General features: G+C 41.4%; 1 protein-coding gene across 5 annotated transcripts; it reads right to left on the bottom strand.

The window, feature by feature from the left end:
* Nucleotides 1-152: 152 nt before the first annotated feature.
* ankrd24 (ankyrin repeat domain 24) lies at nt 153-15,204 on the bottom strand. Of its 5 annotated transcripts, XM_008406967.3 has the most exons (23): nt 15,063-15,204; nt 14,813-14,859; nt 12,112-12,242; nt 11,233-11,321; nt 11,058-11,122; nt 10,907-10,964; nt 10,657-10,727; nt 10,459-10,565; nt 9,739-9,911; nt 9,233-9,255; nt 8,898-8,990; nt 7,669-7,791; nt 7,453-7,572; nt 7,205-7,334; nt 6,903-7,081; nt 5,613-5,776; nt 4,453-5,210; nt 4,055-4,371; nt 3,661-3,894; nt 2,918-3,094; nt 2,653-2,820; nt 1,130-1,195; nt 153-573 (listed from the first exon to the last, which is right to left on the bottom strand). In XM_008406967.3, the coding sequence occupies exons 2-23, from the start codon at nt 14,846-14,848 to the stop codon at nt 505-507; spliced, it is 3,351 nt and encodes a 1,116-aa protein (XP_008405189.1). In that variant the 5' UTR covers nt 14,849-14,859; nt 15,063-15,204; the 3' UTR covers nt 153-504. The 5 variants fall into 5 exon arrangements, with proteins under 5 accessions (XP_008405189.1, XP_008405186.1, XP_081462570.1 ...); XM_008406964.3 differs by lacking the exons at nt 14,813-14,859; nt 15,063-15,204 and adding an exon at nt 13,527-14,789; XM_081606444.1 differs by lacking the exons at nt 14,813-14,859; nt 15,063-15,204 and adding an exon at nt 13,798-14,789.
* Nucleotides 15,205-15,314: the final 110 nt, after the last annotated feature.

The following is a 15,314-nucleotide window of genomic DNA, read 5'->3' as shown; positions in this document are numbered from 1 at the left end:
TATGGACAGCAGTTTGCAAGTTATATCACAATTCTTCAATTAGATTAAGGTATGAACTTTGACAGGGCCATTCGAACACCATGGCCAGGCAGCTGAAAGGTGGACCTCGACTTCTAAAGCTTTTGACTAAAATATAAAAAACAATCACAAGGGAGAGCAAATGTTTTCCTTTTTATTATAACAACTTTATGTAAAATCAGTAGACTTGTCACACGATCAGTGCTTGATTCTATCATCAAAATACTCACTCTGTATCTACATATCTCCTATCATTAGCTTCTTACAAATAATAATAATAAAAAAAACAGAGGCACTCCCTATTCAATTCTCTTGAATATTACTAATCAGGCAAGAATTAGGGTTGTTGTTTGAGGTTCGTAATATACACATGCAGCGATGTCGGACCGCGGATTGGCTGTGTTTGGCATTCTAACTGAGGTCTTATCTTGGTCCTATAGGTTAGAGTGATGGAGCTTTACATGTGTGGTGCCAGTTGCAGAGACTTCAGTGTCCCTGCTGTGACATCCTCAGGATCTGAAGCAGCAGGCATTGTACCTCTTCATCCATGCGACCCTGTTGAGCAAAGTGCCAAAGCCCATTACCAGGGAGGGATGATGCTGTAAATCTCTGGTCTGATTGCAGCAGCATTAAACTATTACATGAGCACTGACCATTTCTGAATTTCTTCCGCATTGGGAACTTTAATTGAACTCTTTCAGACACTGGCCAACCTACTAATAGTTGTTAGTTAAAAACTACAAGCTAGGTCAGCTCAGGTAATTTTTAAAGATGTTCTCCTACCTTCAAATGTTTAAACAGTATAAGGCTAATCAACAGATTAAGCTGATTTCTTCTCGAGTCTTTCATTACATTTCTTTTTTTTATTACGTATACTTATCTGGCCAAACTATAATTCAACAAGCCGAGTCGCTCATAACCTATTTTGTTCTCCCTTTTTTTGCAGTACAAATAATTTGATTATCTCAGGAATCAAACCAAATATGAATGCTTTGCATGAAAGAACCACATGAAATAAACCACATATACTCAATTAACCACATGTAACAGACACTTAACAATGAGACAGTTTTACATTTATTTTGTGCATGTACATGTATTCTTAACTGACCTGTACAGCTGCTAGTAAATGTGAGCGGTACACAGCCACCACCTGTTTGTGCTTTCTCTCCCAGTCCTGGAAAAAAGATCACTTCAGAGTTAAGAGCCAGAGTATCTGATCCTCAATGTACTGATTAGAGATATTCTGATCTGATGCAACCCAAGTGTTAAATTGGGTCTATTTTTACTTATCTGTACTGGAGTACTTGACTAAGCTCAATGTCTTGATCCAGCTTTGTTGTTGTATTATCTGTGCTATTATGTCTGCCACACCCCTCACAATCTATATAGCAATTTGTGCATGTAAAATCACAGCCATACTGCCCAGGCATGTTATTTTTCTGACCCAACAAGTCTGGGTTTTAAGTCAAAAGCCCTACAAGGGATTTTGCAGTGAAAGAGAAAGTCTGTTGTCTGCAACAGTTCCCTGTCAGCCTGAGTGATCTCACCTGAGAGCAATTTACATTTTCCTACATTCAAAACAAAGTGGTAATGTTATAAGCAAAGAGAACAGTTTTTTTTTCTACGTTTAAGTATGATAACTAGAAAGGACTAAAATATGAGTTAATTTATCAACAAGTCTTTTCAGGATTAGCTTAGCACTCCAGCAAACTCCTTTGCATGAAAAACATTATCAGCATGAAGTGTTTATTGAAGAACAATATTTCTCATCTAAATTAGACATGCACAATTCTGTCAAAGGTAATCACTGACCTGCCTTTACCCACACAGGACCTTCAATGAAATCCAATTCTTAATCTGTTTGATTTATTATGATGTTGGTCCCACCCTTTGCAGCTGCTTTGTCAAGGTTTTACTCATTTCTCACAGTTCTTCCAGAAGCGCATTTGTGAAGTCAGACTGATGTTGGATGAAAAGCATTCATTGTAAAGGTGTTCAGACAGGATAGCATCTGTTCTTCTGCGCCCTACTGGCTTATCTGTGTTCTTATTGCTGTTGCTTTATGAACTGGTGTATTTTCACGTTAAAACAGGTGGGCAACATCCCCAAACTGTTCTGACAAAGTTATGAGCATGAAACTACCCAAAATGTGTTTGCAACAAGAGGTAATTCAATCTGAACCAAGGGATTGAGTTCAACTCCTAAAATCATTCCCACACCATAATTCCATCTGCACCTAACTTTACACCTGACAGAATGCAGTGAGGTAAGTGCAGTTTTCCTGACAACTACTACACCCAGATTTATAGTGCGGCTTCAGCCCACTGCCTTCCTATGCAAGTGAATTAGCTGTCTGAGTTTTTTTACGTTTGTTAGAAGCACCTGGATGTGATCATAGTGTGTGGAGACCGAATACCTCTGGCATTACTATATGCTTAGAAACAACAGACTGTCCTGCACAAACTTCTGCTGAAACAAAACATTGATTGCCGTTATCACGCATACACTTTGGATTAATTTGTGTGCAAAAAAATATTTAGATTTATCAATACATCCCTAAAACTGATACAACAAATATTTATGGTATTCATATTTTTCCACATTAAACTACCTCTGTCACATTTTGCTCACCTGCAGCTGTTGGGTCAGTATGCCAATCCTGTTCTGCAGCGCCACCTGCTGGCCTGGATTGCCATGTTGCGTGGAAGAGGACGAGGGAGGGGATGGGCTTCCGAGAGGAGGGGAGAGAGCTCCCAGGGCCTCTTTGAGCCGGAAGACTTCTTTGGAAAGCTCTGTTATCTAACCAAACGTCAGACAAGACGGGATGAGGAAGTTTGCCATCTCGAAACCTCAAACGACTCTTGTTGGTGCTACACCTGGAGCTGTACTCTGTTACCTTACGGTCCTTCTCTTTGACTAGACCCTGGGACTCTTGGATGTCTTTGTGCAGCTCCTGGATGTGGCTGGACTGGGACTGTAGCTCAGAGAGCTGCTTCTGCACCGTCACCAGCTGGGATTCTGCTGCCTGCCTTTCACTTTTGTGAAATAGCGCCTCCCTCTGCACCTGGAATACCTAGACCAGATTTACAATAAATGCTATACGAAGCAAAATTATTGTCAAAAGTCAACAGTCTAAACATTTGAACTTTCTGATTACAGTTGTAGGATTCTTTCACCTTCACAAGCCAAAGATATCAATGTATAACTTAGATTTTGTTTACATTATGTCACAATACAACCACAAACTTTAATGTATATTATCCTGACAGTCTATGTTGAAAGACCAACACAAAGCAGAGCATATTGTTAAATGGAATGTTAAGGATGTAGAGTTTTATTTCTACAAAAATTAGAATTTGTAGCATGACTGTACAGTATGTAAATTAATGCATATCCATACGTAAACCTAATAAAACCCCTTCAGTCTAACTCTGTACAATTACCTTTCACTGCTAGTCTCATTACATGGCAACAATGACAGGCAACGAAGAAGAAAAGCAACAGATGAATAATGTAAAGGGTAGACGGAGGCCCCAAAAGAAGCACGGCTCAGTACGTCACAGAAACAATCACATCTACTTTGGCTTTAGAGGCCACTGAAGAGGGCTGATGACAGACCCGGTAACATGCTGGACAAACCTCCGTGCATGTCTTCTCATGTTTCCTGGTGAGGTCGTTGAACCGTGCTGTGATGGCGTTAATCTCCGCCTGCAGAGAGAGGCGCAGCGCCTCGTGGTCTTCCTTGGAGATCAGGCCCTGTTGTGCAGCCTTCTGGGACTTTAGCTCTCTCAGCTCTGTCTCCTTCTCACCGAGAGCCTCCTGCGCCGCTGCTGCACTGCTCTCACTGGCCTGCAGGGCGTGCTGGAGCTCTTCCTTTCAAACAAGGAAGCACAGGTTAGCTCTCATAGTCTCTACAAATCTGTCCAGGGGAGATTTGGATATTATAAACAAACTGAAGCAAAAGGGGGAAAAAAAATTGTAGGATTTACTTGCATTACTTTTTTTTTTTTATTGCTTCCTTCTCTGCACTGACCTTGACCTTCTCATGTTCCTCTTTGGGAATGGCGTCTTGTTTGCTCTGCAGCTCTGTCTGGAGTTTAGCTGTCTGCTCCTCAGCTTGAGCTCTTAATGTTTTCTCCTCTTGGAGCTCCTGCAGAGTTTGAGCAAGCTGCTCCGACACGGCAGACAGTGCCTCTTTATGCTTTGAAAGTGGCACAGCGTCTTTCAGCTGCAGGGCGTCCTGCGCACGGCCCTCCCGCTCGGCACACAGGTAGTCCAGAGCCTGGGCTGCTTCCTGCCTCGCCACCTCCAGTTCCTCCTTCATTGCTGCCAAAGTTTGCCTTGATCGATCTGACCAGACACAGTTGGAAGACAACGGAAGCTAAATTGTCAATAAACACAGACATATCCAATCCAGAAAAGCAAGCCAACCTGATATGACGGAGGGCTCTGAGCTCTCTGAATGGCCATCCTCCTCCTCTTCCTCTTCATCTCCACGTCGAGGAGTTCTGAGTCTCTCCAGCTCCAGGAGGGCATCATTGAGCCGTCGAGCCACGTCTGCCCTCTCCCTGGCAAGTTGCTCGCACTGGAGTCCGAGGGTCACCTGAACCTCGTCTAGCTCTGAACGGGGCACGCACATCCTCAGCTCTCCCTCCAGTTCAGCCAAGCGCTCCTGAAGGCGCCGGACCCGGTCCCCATCTCCTGCCGCTGCTCCCTCTTTCCCCGGAGTCCGGCTCTCTGCCAGGGCTGCCTCCAGTTCGACAACTTTGTCACGGAGGGACTTTACGCTCTCCGCTTCCCCTTCTTCCTTGAGCACAGACTCACTCTGAGCAGCCTGGAGTTCCTTCACTTTCTCTGTGAGCTGTTTGATTGTGTCATTGTCCCGGCTGCTCTGACTCTCTGCCTCGCCCTGTCGCTCTGCGAGCTGCTCCTCCAATTCCGTCACCCTGACTCTCAGCTGCTGCGCCTCCTGGCTCGCACCTTCTTCTTCCTCTGCAGCCTCGGCAGCTGCTGCACTAACGTTTCCTTCAGCGCACTCCACAGAAAGCACCCCAAGACGCATCTGCTCTTTTAGCTCCTCCAGCTCGGACTGGGAGGAGGCCAGCTGCTCTTCTAGACCACGCAGCTTTTCTTCCAGAGCTCCTGTGCTCTCTGGATCGCCACCTCCATTCTGAGAGCTGCCTTTGCTTCTGCATGACACGACAACAAAGTGACGTCGACACATGCAACTTCTCCGCAAACAAGATCAAAAGTCAGTGTCTAGCCATGACATTTTTTTGTACTTGTAAATAAATAATCAAATCTCGTGAATCTAATTTATTATTACGACAAAGAGGATAATTTTAATATAAACTTTTTCTTTAGCAACCTCGCACAAGTGCTTTAGGATAAAAAGAAAACCATGGTGCTATAAATCTACATAGAAGTAAATATATGGCTTCTTTTTTGAATAAAGGACCTTTAAATAAAAAAACCTACTGGGATTTTGAAAGAGATATTATTGTGCTGATCTAAAAATAGACGATTCATGGCTAAGTGAATCGCAGAAGCTACACTGAGATGCTTGCGGTGTATAAATAAAGTCAGCTCACTGCTCGTCAGAAACGCTGTAGGCTTCCAGTGAAGCCTGGGCCTGAGAGAAGTGCTCCTGAAGAGCTTCAAACTCCTTCCTCAAAGTCTCATACTGAGTCACGGGCACCGAGTCTGAGCTGGTGGTCTGCATGTCCGTGTCGTCCTTCTCAAACATCTCCATCATCTGTAAACAATGCAGAAAGGATCGCAGTCGTATAAGATGAGTTAAATCTTATAGGGACACTTTTTTTTGTCTTCCTTATTTGTGGATTTTATATTTACACTGTAAAAAAAAAAAACTTTCAGGAGCGGACTTTTGTTTGCTCAAGTGACGAATAATGCGTGTCTAATATTGCACACATATGAAAAGTCTACTACTATTCCTTTTTGTACTTTAAATTATTTGTGTATTTTAACACATGATTTTATTAATTCAAAAACACTACATTTGTTCATTGTGATTTTCTTTGATCAAGATTTCACGCAGGCTCAGATTTTTTCTGTCAATAGAATCTCAGATTTCGTTCTGGCTTGAAAAAAAAAACATATAAAAACCATGAGGTTATTATGGCCTTGACTGGGTCAATAGTTGACACCATACTTAATTTTGAAGCTCAGAGTGTGGGAGCAAAAATTATTGATTAAAACCAGTTTTGAAATGGTCCCTCCTTTAAAAGTTTAGTATGCATTTAATTCTTAACAGGGCTTAACAACTTCAAACCTAACCATATATATTTAGCTTTAAAGCAGTAAGCCACCAGTGTCTACCTGCGAACCAAACTCACTTTGCCATTTGCTTATCAGCCACTGGAAGAGGTTTCTGTTTCTTCTTTCTATCCGTCCTTACAAAGTCTATTCTTTTGGTTTTATCCCTGATCTCTGAGCTGATGTCTCTCTGCGAGGTCTTTTGTCAGGCAGCAAGGCTAATTTTACACTCTGAGCCTGTGATCCCTGTTGCTCATATTTGCAGTGGCAAACAAACAGCAGAAAGCTGTTTGTTTGCCAAACTTCATAGATAAATAGTTCTATTTTCTGCAACCAAATGAAGGGTCCAGATGAAGGGTGATATTTACAAAATGATTCCATCTGATGCTAATTTGTTCAACCTATGTAAGCGTGACTCTCTCAGTGATTCAGTCATCAACTGTCTCTGTCTCTCTGTGAGCTTCTCCTCCAATTCCGTCACCTGCAAGTGAGTGCAGCATCGTGATGAGATTTTTTTTTTAGTGATTATCCCTAATGTGCGAGTCAGGAACATTCAGCAGGAAACCCTCCATCTAATTGACACCACTATGCTGTTTTTGCCTTACCTGCACTTTAAGGACAAGTTCGGCGTTCTGTGAAATTAGTTCCTCTATTTGTTTCTGCAACTCAGCGACTGATCCCGGGTCTGCGGGAGCAGGAGACGGGCCGGGTGAGTCTGCATCTGTTTGTGAAGAGGCTTCGTCCTGGGCAGGGGACGCTCTGGAGCGCTTAGACAGCAGCTTCTCTGCAGGGAACATTCGGGAGAGACCAAAACAAAAGTGAATCAATGGACTTCCAGACAGGTCTGGTGCAAGGAAGTCTAGCCATGTTCCATTCCTAGAATGGGAAAGTTCTCAGGATTGTATACCAGGGAAGTCCAGCATTTCATCCATATCCTCTGAGTCACTGGCCCCAATTCCATGAGCCCCCTTCAGCTCCTCCAGCAGCTTGTCCCTCTCAGCCTCTGCCTCCTTCAGATGCTGCTTTAGTTGGGACAGCTATTGTGCACACGTATAACTGGAGATTAGAACTAATTCTTCTTATTTAGTTTATGAATAAAGTTGATTGAATGAGCAATAAAAGCAGAAGAAAGTGCTTTTCTCTAAAAGTCTGTACCTCCTCCAGAGCAGATAGGGCGCTCTGCTGCTGCTGCTCCAAGGCCTTAATCTTCTGGAGCAGGCGCCCTCTCTCCAGACGCAGCCGTCGGATCTCCTCAAACACTTCCTCATCCTCTGCCTAATCCGCACAGACAACCACGGAAATCAGAGACACAATTTCATGCAGCGTGAGGACCAAAGAAATCATGAAAATGTAGTAAAAGTAGAGCTTTACCTGAGATGATTGCTGAGTTTCAGGGGGCTGGGGAGATGGAGATTGGGATTTCTGGGGCTCAGGGGATTTGGCAGGGAGAGCTGGACTTGAAGACTTGGCAGATCCAGCTGAGAGGTCCTGGATCTTTGGGATTGGAACAAGAACAAACAGTGTCAATAGAGAGATGACACCGCCAAACAAATGTTTACCAAAGGAATATCTATCTTCTTTATCTATAGATAAAGAATATCTTTGTCTGGTTTTGTCTTAGGTAAAAAGTCAGCAAATGACAACAACAGGGTGACTACACCTACTTAAATTTGCCGACATCTGCAATCAGACCAATAAGTGAAAAGTTTTAAATAACCAGAACTGTGATAAGTGTGGTTAGATGACAATGCATTTGTATCTTTCAATCACAAAGGAGACTGCTAAAGAAAAACAATTAAAAAAAAAACATTTCGAAAGCTCTCCGCTAGAGAACTGTGCAGAATGTTGAATATTGGGTTGACTAATTCTCCACAGCAACTATACTGCCTGTCCCCATTGATTGTTTGGGAGATATCAAAAAGGAAGCCTTTTTGTTCCTACTACCAATACTTTAGACATGCAGAGTTTGCAACATTGCTTACTGTTCAGCATGGTGTAGGAGGTGTAATGATGTGGGACTATTTCTCTTCCAAAAGGTTTAGGTTTTGAAGACCTTGTTGGATTGAATGACATTATGAATTATTTGAAATAAAAGGACAACCTCCCCAAAAAAAACCTGCTGGTCTGTGCTAGAAACTGAAAATGGTTTGATGTTGGTGGTCCAGCAGGATATTGATCCAAACAGAAATAGTTCACTAGACACAAAACAATTAATTTCCCATGACTAAGTGTCAGACCTAAAACCTATTGAAAACATGTAGTGAGAGTTAAAGAAATGAGCGCATGAGAAAAGACCTTTAGGAGTCCTGATGATCTGGAGATTTGTAGGAATAATGATCAAAGATGTTGTGTGAAATGTTATTAGGAAACACTAAGTGCTGCCCTTTTGGCAAAACATTATATACGAGCAGCAGCAATACCAATAATTAAGGTACACATACTTTAATAATCATCCAAAACATATTTCTGATATGAAATAAAAGATTAATTTATTCAAATCTGTACTGTGGGTGACATAACAGTAGATAGCAAGCTGACATGATGAATTAAGGCTGAGAACTATAAATACTTGCCATCTGCTGAAATGATTTTTATAGTACCTGGAGAGGAGAGCGAGGCGGTGGAGGAGCTTTCCGTTTTCGGGGGGTTGTCCCCCCTTGCACTGATGAAGCGGCTGAGGGGATTTGAATGGGCTGTGTGGGAGTGAGAGGGGGATCACAGACAAGCAGAGGTCAAGCTGAACTTAAAATAAGAAACAGAACAGACGAAAACCCAAGATAACAGAAAGGGTAAAGAGGAGAAAAAGCCATGAAAATGAAGACAGCATACTGAAACAATGACTTCATATTGGAAACATGCACAATATGATGGGCCAAAATAAGTCATGGTCTCATAGATGGAAGCAGTGATGCAACACACAACTATGCGACATTACCTCCTCGCCTGCGCTCTCAGAAGCTATGTGAGCATTGAGGAAAAAGACACAGTGAGCTAAAAGTAAGAGATACATTGAAATAAAAAGAAAACATGGTGAATTTTCCCCTGCCACCAGTTCTGTCATTGTTGTCTGGGCTTGTTGATGAATCTCAAAGTAAATCCACCAAATGAAAAAAATATTTTGTGGTTAGGCTGAATGTGCACATCAAATCTTCTTTATTATCACGACCCATCTGTTTTCATATGCGTACACAATCTCACTGGGCAAAATGTTTTTTTCTTGTTTTTTTTTTTTACCCTAGTTTACAACACCCCCAGTTGTGCTCCTCATCAAACAATTACAGCTACTTTCTGGGGAAGCATTATGTAAGACGAATAAATGGTTTAGTTAGCTTCACAGGAGAGCCTGTGTAACTTTTCAGGAAAAGAAATGCATCCACTTAAAAAACAAACAAAGAAAAAAACAAGAATGACACAAAACACCCAGAAGGCCTTGTTTTGTACCTGGGGGTACTCCATCCTGCAACATGCGAACAATGCATTGGTTGCCTGTAGTTATGGCATAGTCAGCAGCTTTGTGGCCAAGTTGGTCAACCAGTTGTGTGCTTGCGCCCCCTCTCAGTAGAGCCGCTACAGTCTCGACACTTTCACTCTCACAGGCGAGCATCAATGCCGACCTGACCATCAAAAAACAGTCATTAGAATAATAAATACCAGTGTTCGATAATATCACCTAAAATATATATAAATATATCACCTAAAATATATATAAATATATATATATATATCCTGCAATATATCCTGCAATTAACCTAGTGGAAGCTAGTTTTAACCAACCTTTTAGTTCACTCAAAAAAGTAAAGTTCACTCTATTAAAAAGAAAGTCCATTATATTTCCAAAAGCCGTCTAAAATGTTTTCTCCATCTATGATGATTGTCTTTGCTGCGCAAATATTTGAAATTAGAAGATATCATTTAATTTGATATCTGGATTTATTTCAAGAACTTCCACTTGGCGTTTCAGAACCTGCCACTGGTGTAACAGTGAGAGCCTGTGATCCCAGCTGGATCATAAACACGCAACTAGTGCAGTATTTTCTAAAACTTGGGAGCTCTCCATGCATTATGAGTCTGACTGCTAAGAGAATAAATGTAGAAAGATATGTCATTCGTACTGCAACAAATTCTTTACTCTTGGAGAAAAAAATCTGAGCAACAATGTACCTCCCCTGGTTGTCCTGCGTGTTTGCATTGGCACCTCGACCCAAAAGAAAGACACACAGCTCCACTCTACTCATCTGGGCCGCAAGAACCAGCGGCGTGGCTCCGTCCTGAAAAAGACGTCATTCAACCATCACCGAGAGCATTCCACTCTTACAACAACCAAACAACACATAACGTAGCCAGAGTCGTCAGACTTACATTGTCCTGGACATCAAGGTTGGCTTTAAAGTCCCACAGTGTCTCAGTGCTGGACAAACAGCCACTGATCGCTTTACGATCCAATAAAAAAAATAAAATAAATAAAAGAATAGCATAGAACAGCTTCTGGAATGTTACGACATTGTATGATTCAATCAACTGGTATCAGCATCTTATAATGCTTAGATGCAAAGCTTTGATAAGAAACTCTAAAGAAGAATTTGATATTTGCAGATGACACTGCTGGTACCTGCATGATGCAGTGGTGTCCTGCCAATGCTGTCTGTGCAATCTACCGCCAGTCTCTCCTAAGGCACCACACAAAACAACCAAACGATAATATTCGGCAACATTTTTTTCTTTGCATGACCTGCATCAGATACAGTGTCGCTGATTTTTACCTGCAGCAGTCGCTTTAAACACTCGTGCTGACTATTTTTGGCTGCAAGATGAAGTGCGCTGAAACCTGTAGTCAGCAGGTTGCAAACAGAAAATAAAAATGTATGTTTGCATATCTGGCAGAGGCTATTCTTAGCTTAAAGGCTATAACATGCTTCGCATAATCAGATATCATACCAGCTCCGTCTGTGACACTGACGTCTCCTCCATGAGATATGATTACCTCCAGGCAATCTAGTCTGCCTCTAGATGCACAGAGGTGGAATCTGACAGAAGATATACTAACAAGTCAATTCGAATGAGAAGAATACAGCTGGTTTTTACTGATATTTCTTGTCTTGATTCTTTTGACCAAATATTTTCAAGTCAAAATGAAGGCATATTTTAGTTTCTACGTTACAAGAAAGACCACAGGTATATTTGAAACTGATAACATTAAAATATTAAAATTAAACTATAGAGGTTATGCATGACAAAAGACGAGCTTTCTATAACTCTTGATCAAAATTTGTCTTCACTCTACTTAGGTGACATAATGAGGCAATCAGTAGCGCTAGATTCTACTCAGGGGTATCAGATTAAAGATAATAAACTTTTCAGATTTTATTTTGTAAAAACACTTGAAAGCTATAAACACTGTGTTGTTCTTATATGGAAAACACCAATGATAGTCATCATAATAATTAACAAACACACTAAAGTTTGTGTTGGTAAAATTCCAAAATGGGAAAAAGTTTTGCAAGGGAAAATCATCTGGAATGATTCCTGATAATAAAGACAAAATCCTGTCTCCAAGTCAATGTTCCTAAAGAAGACATGTTTCATGAGCATAAGGCCATGCAGTAAAGAGTGAATTAAGCTTGTGCACAAAAGCTCATCTCAAAAACGTTTTCTTTCTTAGTAGAAAAATTATTTGTGCTTAGGCAATTATGTGTTTTCTTGTTTCTTTTAAAATATCAACAGCTTTAATAAATAGTGCTAATAAGCCAAGACTAAGTAAAGCAATTAACACCGATAACATTTCCAGCATTTGTAAAGATAAAATGTCCAACTTACGCTGACTTGCCCTCAGCATCCAGCTTGGTTGGACAGAGACCTTTTTTGACAATGAGGGCAGTAACTTTGTCAGGTTCATTCTGTTCCACAGCCTGCAGCAGCCTCTCGTCACTCTTGCTCCAGTCTTGACTCTGTGGGCGAGGGAGCCAAAACAAAATTTCACCACCCTCCAGGTCAGCAACGCCCCAATGAAAACTGAGAACCCACTTTATACAATGCCAGCTAGAAGTTTACATATACTCATTAGTGGCATGGATGCCATAAGTTTAATATTAGCCTTCCTTCACCATTCAAGAAACAATTTTGATGTATTTTTGGAGTCATTGTCACATTAAAACACCCAACTGTGTCCAAGTTTCCCTCACCTGACCAGAACTACCACCTCCGATGAAAGGAAATAGGTCAGGATATCACTTAGAACAACTAAGAAATCGCCAAGGTTCAAGTCTGTCATAAACTCCAGGATTTTGGAACGCCAGTGTATGCACTGTGTAAGAAGGGCAGTTCGCATCACCATGGGTTGAAAGAATGATGACATAGAAATAGGCAACATCTACCATGACTGAAACTTGCAGTTGCCCTCTCAAATATTTCTGTGAATGGTAAGTCCATTACCATTCACAGAAATATTTCATAGTCCAAGGGAACAAATATGGAGCTATTTGCCCACATTTGTTTGGGCAAATAGCTCAAACAACAGTGCAGTACATTGTGAAAGAGTCAAGGTAAGGCTTCTGAAACTCAGAACATAACAGCCACTGTCGTGGTAGTGATAGCCGCTTCATAGTATGGGCTTTAGCCAGGGACTACTTTTCACATTGCGAATGATGGGATTTTGACATGGCTGGGTGTTCCAGCAGAAAAATGATCCAAAACTCACACTAGAGATTGTTTTCAAATGGATGAAGCAGAGCAAGGGTAAGCTTATGGAAAGGGATTTTTCAGACTGTGGTCAAAAGCTAGATTAGTTCAAGAGCCCTAAATTAATTCAAATTACTTCTAAGTAAAAGAGTAATCAAAGATATAGCTAGTAATATGGCTGCAAAAGTGCATGGTCAGGGTTCAACTTACTCAGTGACGAAATACCAAATGCTAATAGGAAATCTGCTATTTTGACTGTCTAAATTAGAGAAACCCATGAGTAAATGTAAAATGTTGCACTAAATTTGTTTCTCGTGTGAGAGAAGTTACTAAATTACTTTAGAAATCATGCCGATGATGAGTGTATGTAAATACCCGACCAGCCCTGTATCTCTCAACATTCAACACTCTGTTTTAGAAGATGTTGTTCATGTAAAAAAAATAGTTCCAGCTAGTACTATTCATTGAGATATGTTATAGAAAGCAAAAAAAACTTTACAATTACGGTCAATTTTTGTTCAGAATTTTTACAAACAGAGACAGAGGATACCTACTGGCAGCGGCAGCAGGCTGAGACAAGGACAGAACCGCTTCATTAGGCTAAAAACAGGCTGCTGGGGATCCATATTGCTAGCAGAGAGTCAACCAAAACTAAACACTGCCAGAGAGTACTATTTTACCACTGTATGCCACATGCCTACGTCACATTTCAGTCTCTCAGGAAAATCAATGAGTTTCTAGAAAGAAAAAAACCTTCCAGAGGTCAGAACAACATCACAGCAGAGATCTGCATAGCAGAGAATCTATACTAGTTTTAAATCCTACCTCTGGTGATCTATAAACTGTCACATACACACATCGACACAACCCCTCCCTGTCTTCACAACACATCCCAAAACAGCATCCTCTGTCCAGATTCGGAAACAAGTCTCCTTTCGTCTTGCTTCAACTGCATGCACTGGCCCGGCCGGTCCGTCCATGACAGTACCCCTCCCTCCTGTCCTCATTCTCCAAACTGATCATTTCCCCTGCTGCCTTCTTCTCTGTAGCAGCTCCCTTATTTGCTACCATTAGTTTTTGTCAAGTCCTGCACAGTGCTCCCCCTCCCAATCCCTGCTCCCCTCCTGCAGCATAGTGAGATCTGTTTCTCTGCAGCTACAGAGCGGGGCCTGTGTGATGTGAGGACTCAGCAAAAAGAGGGGGGAGAAACGTGGGATAAGCTCCTGCTTGCCCTGCTTGTTCGGGTGGCGAGAGCCTGTCTGCGTAGCTGGCCTTAAAAAGACCCCTAACCATGTTCACCCATATTGGTTAATCTGGTTGTCATCATTGAATTTGTAATTTGGTCCCTGTAAAGGTATCAATGAGAGTGTCCAAACAAAACATACAAACCATTAGAGGGAGTGTAGCTTTAAATTTATGTAATTATTGATTTATTAGCTTGTACAAAACAACAGTTCAAAAGTCTGCAATTGAATGCTACATAATTTTTCTATTAACCGCTGCTTGAATTCAAAGTGAAAATTAGAAAAAGAGTGACAGACATGAAGTAGGGCTCCTTTTAGTGTGTTTGAGTCAGTGTGTCTGCATGGGCTACATGTTAATAATTGAAGGCTACTTGAGATCACTGGTTATAACAGCAGCCTAGTGGCAGTTCTGCTTTCCTGCTGTTTAGTGACACTGTATCCTAATACATCCCCCTCAGACTCATTTAAAAAAAACTGCAGAAAGCAACTAGCAAATGTTGTGGGTTGAGAGAAAAATAACTTTCATGGAAAGTGACATGTTCCTATAAAGTTCACACACTTAATCCTCAACAATGTCCACACAAGATGCCTCTTACCTCATTCTTTTTAAACTTTGCTTTGAGACTTTTCATAATGTCTTGAACTGGAATGCAAAAAAACAACATTAAAAACAGAAATTGGGCGTTGTTAATGAATACAAATTTTAATATCACAAATAGTCCCATAACCTAGGAAACAGCAACATTCTAAAACACTGAAGGCACTAACCAAAGACTAAATATTAAGCCCTTTTACAGTAATAAATTAAATAGTAAATCTTAGCTGACAGGTAAACCTGCCGCCTACCTGTGGATGTCAGTGCAGTTCCAGGTAGGTTTTTCACTTGCACTTCAACTGCTCACAGAAAAATACTGAATTCACTGCTGACTGCTCGATGCACAAACAGGGCCCGCCCCAGTCCCAAATCAACCAATCAGCAGCGCGCACAAGGCCGGATCAGCGCTTGATTGGCGATGATGGATTGCAGCTGTCGCCTTGTCTGCTGAGCGAGCCTTCGACGCACGAGCATTCACCAATGTCGTTTTTAACGATGTTGAC

Source organism: Poecilia reticulata, chromosome 4, assembly GCF_904066995.2.
Source record: "Poecilia reticulata chromosome 4, P_reticulata-male-v2, whole genome shotgun sequence".
NCBI lineage: Eukaryota > Metazoa > Chordata > Actinopteri > Cyprinodontiformes > Poeciliidae > Poecilia > Poecilia reticulata.
Note: the sequence above shows the minus strand (reverse complement) of the source record. Positions and strands in the feature narration are given on the sequence as shown.

Bases quoted from the DNA above. Each gene is read 5' to 3' on its own strand.
- ankrd24 (XM_008406964.3), bottom strand. From the start codon at position 13,598: ATGGATCCCCAGCAGCCTGTTTTTAGCCTAATGAAGCGGTTCTGTCCT. The intron at 7,573-7,668 runs GTAAAGCTCTAC...TGTGCGGATTAG, and splicing joins AAACTCAGCAATCATCTCAG to GCAGAGGATGAGGAAGTGTT. The intron at 5,777-6,902 runs GTAAGGCAAAAA...CATTGTTTACAG, and splicing joins AACTTGTCCTTAAAGTGCAG to ATGATGGAGATGTTTGAGAA.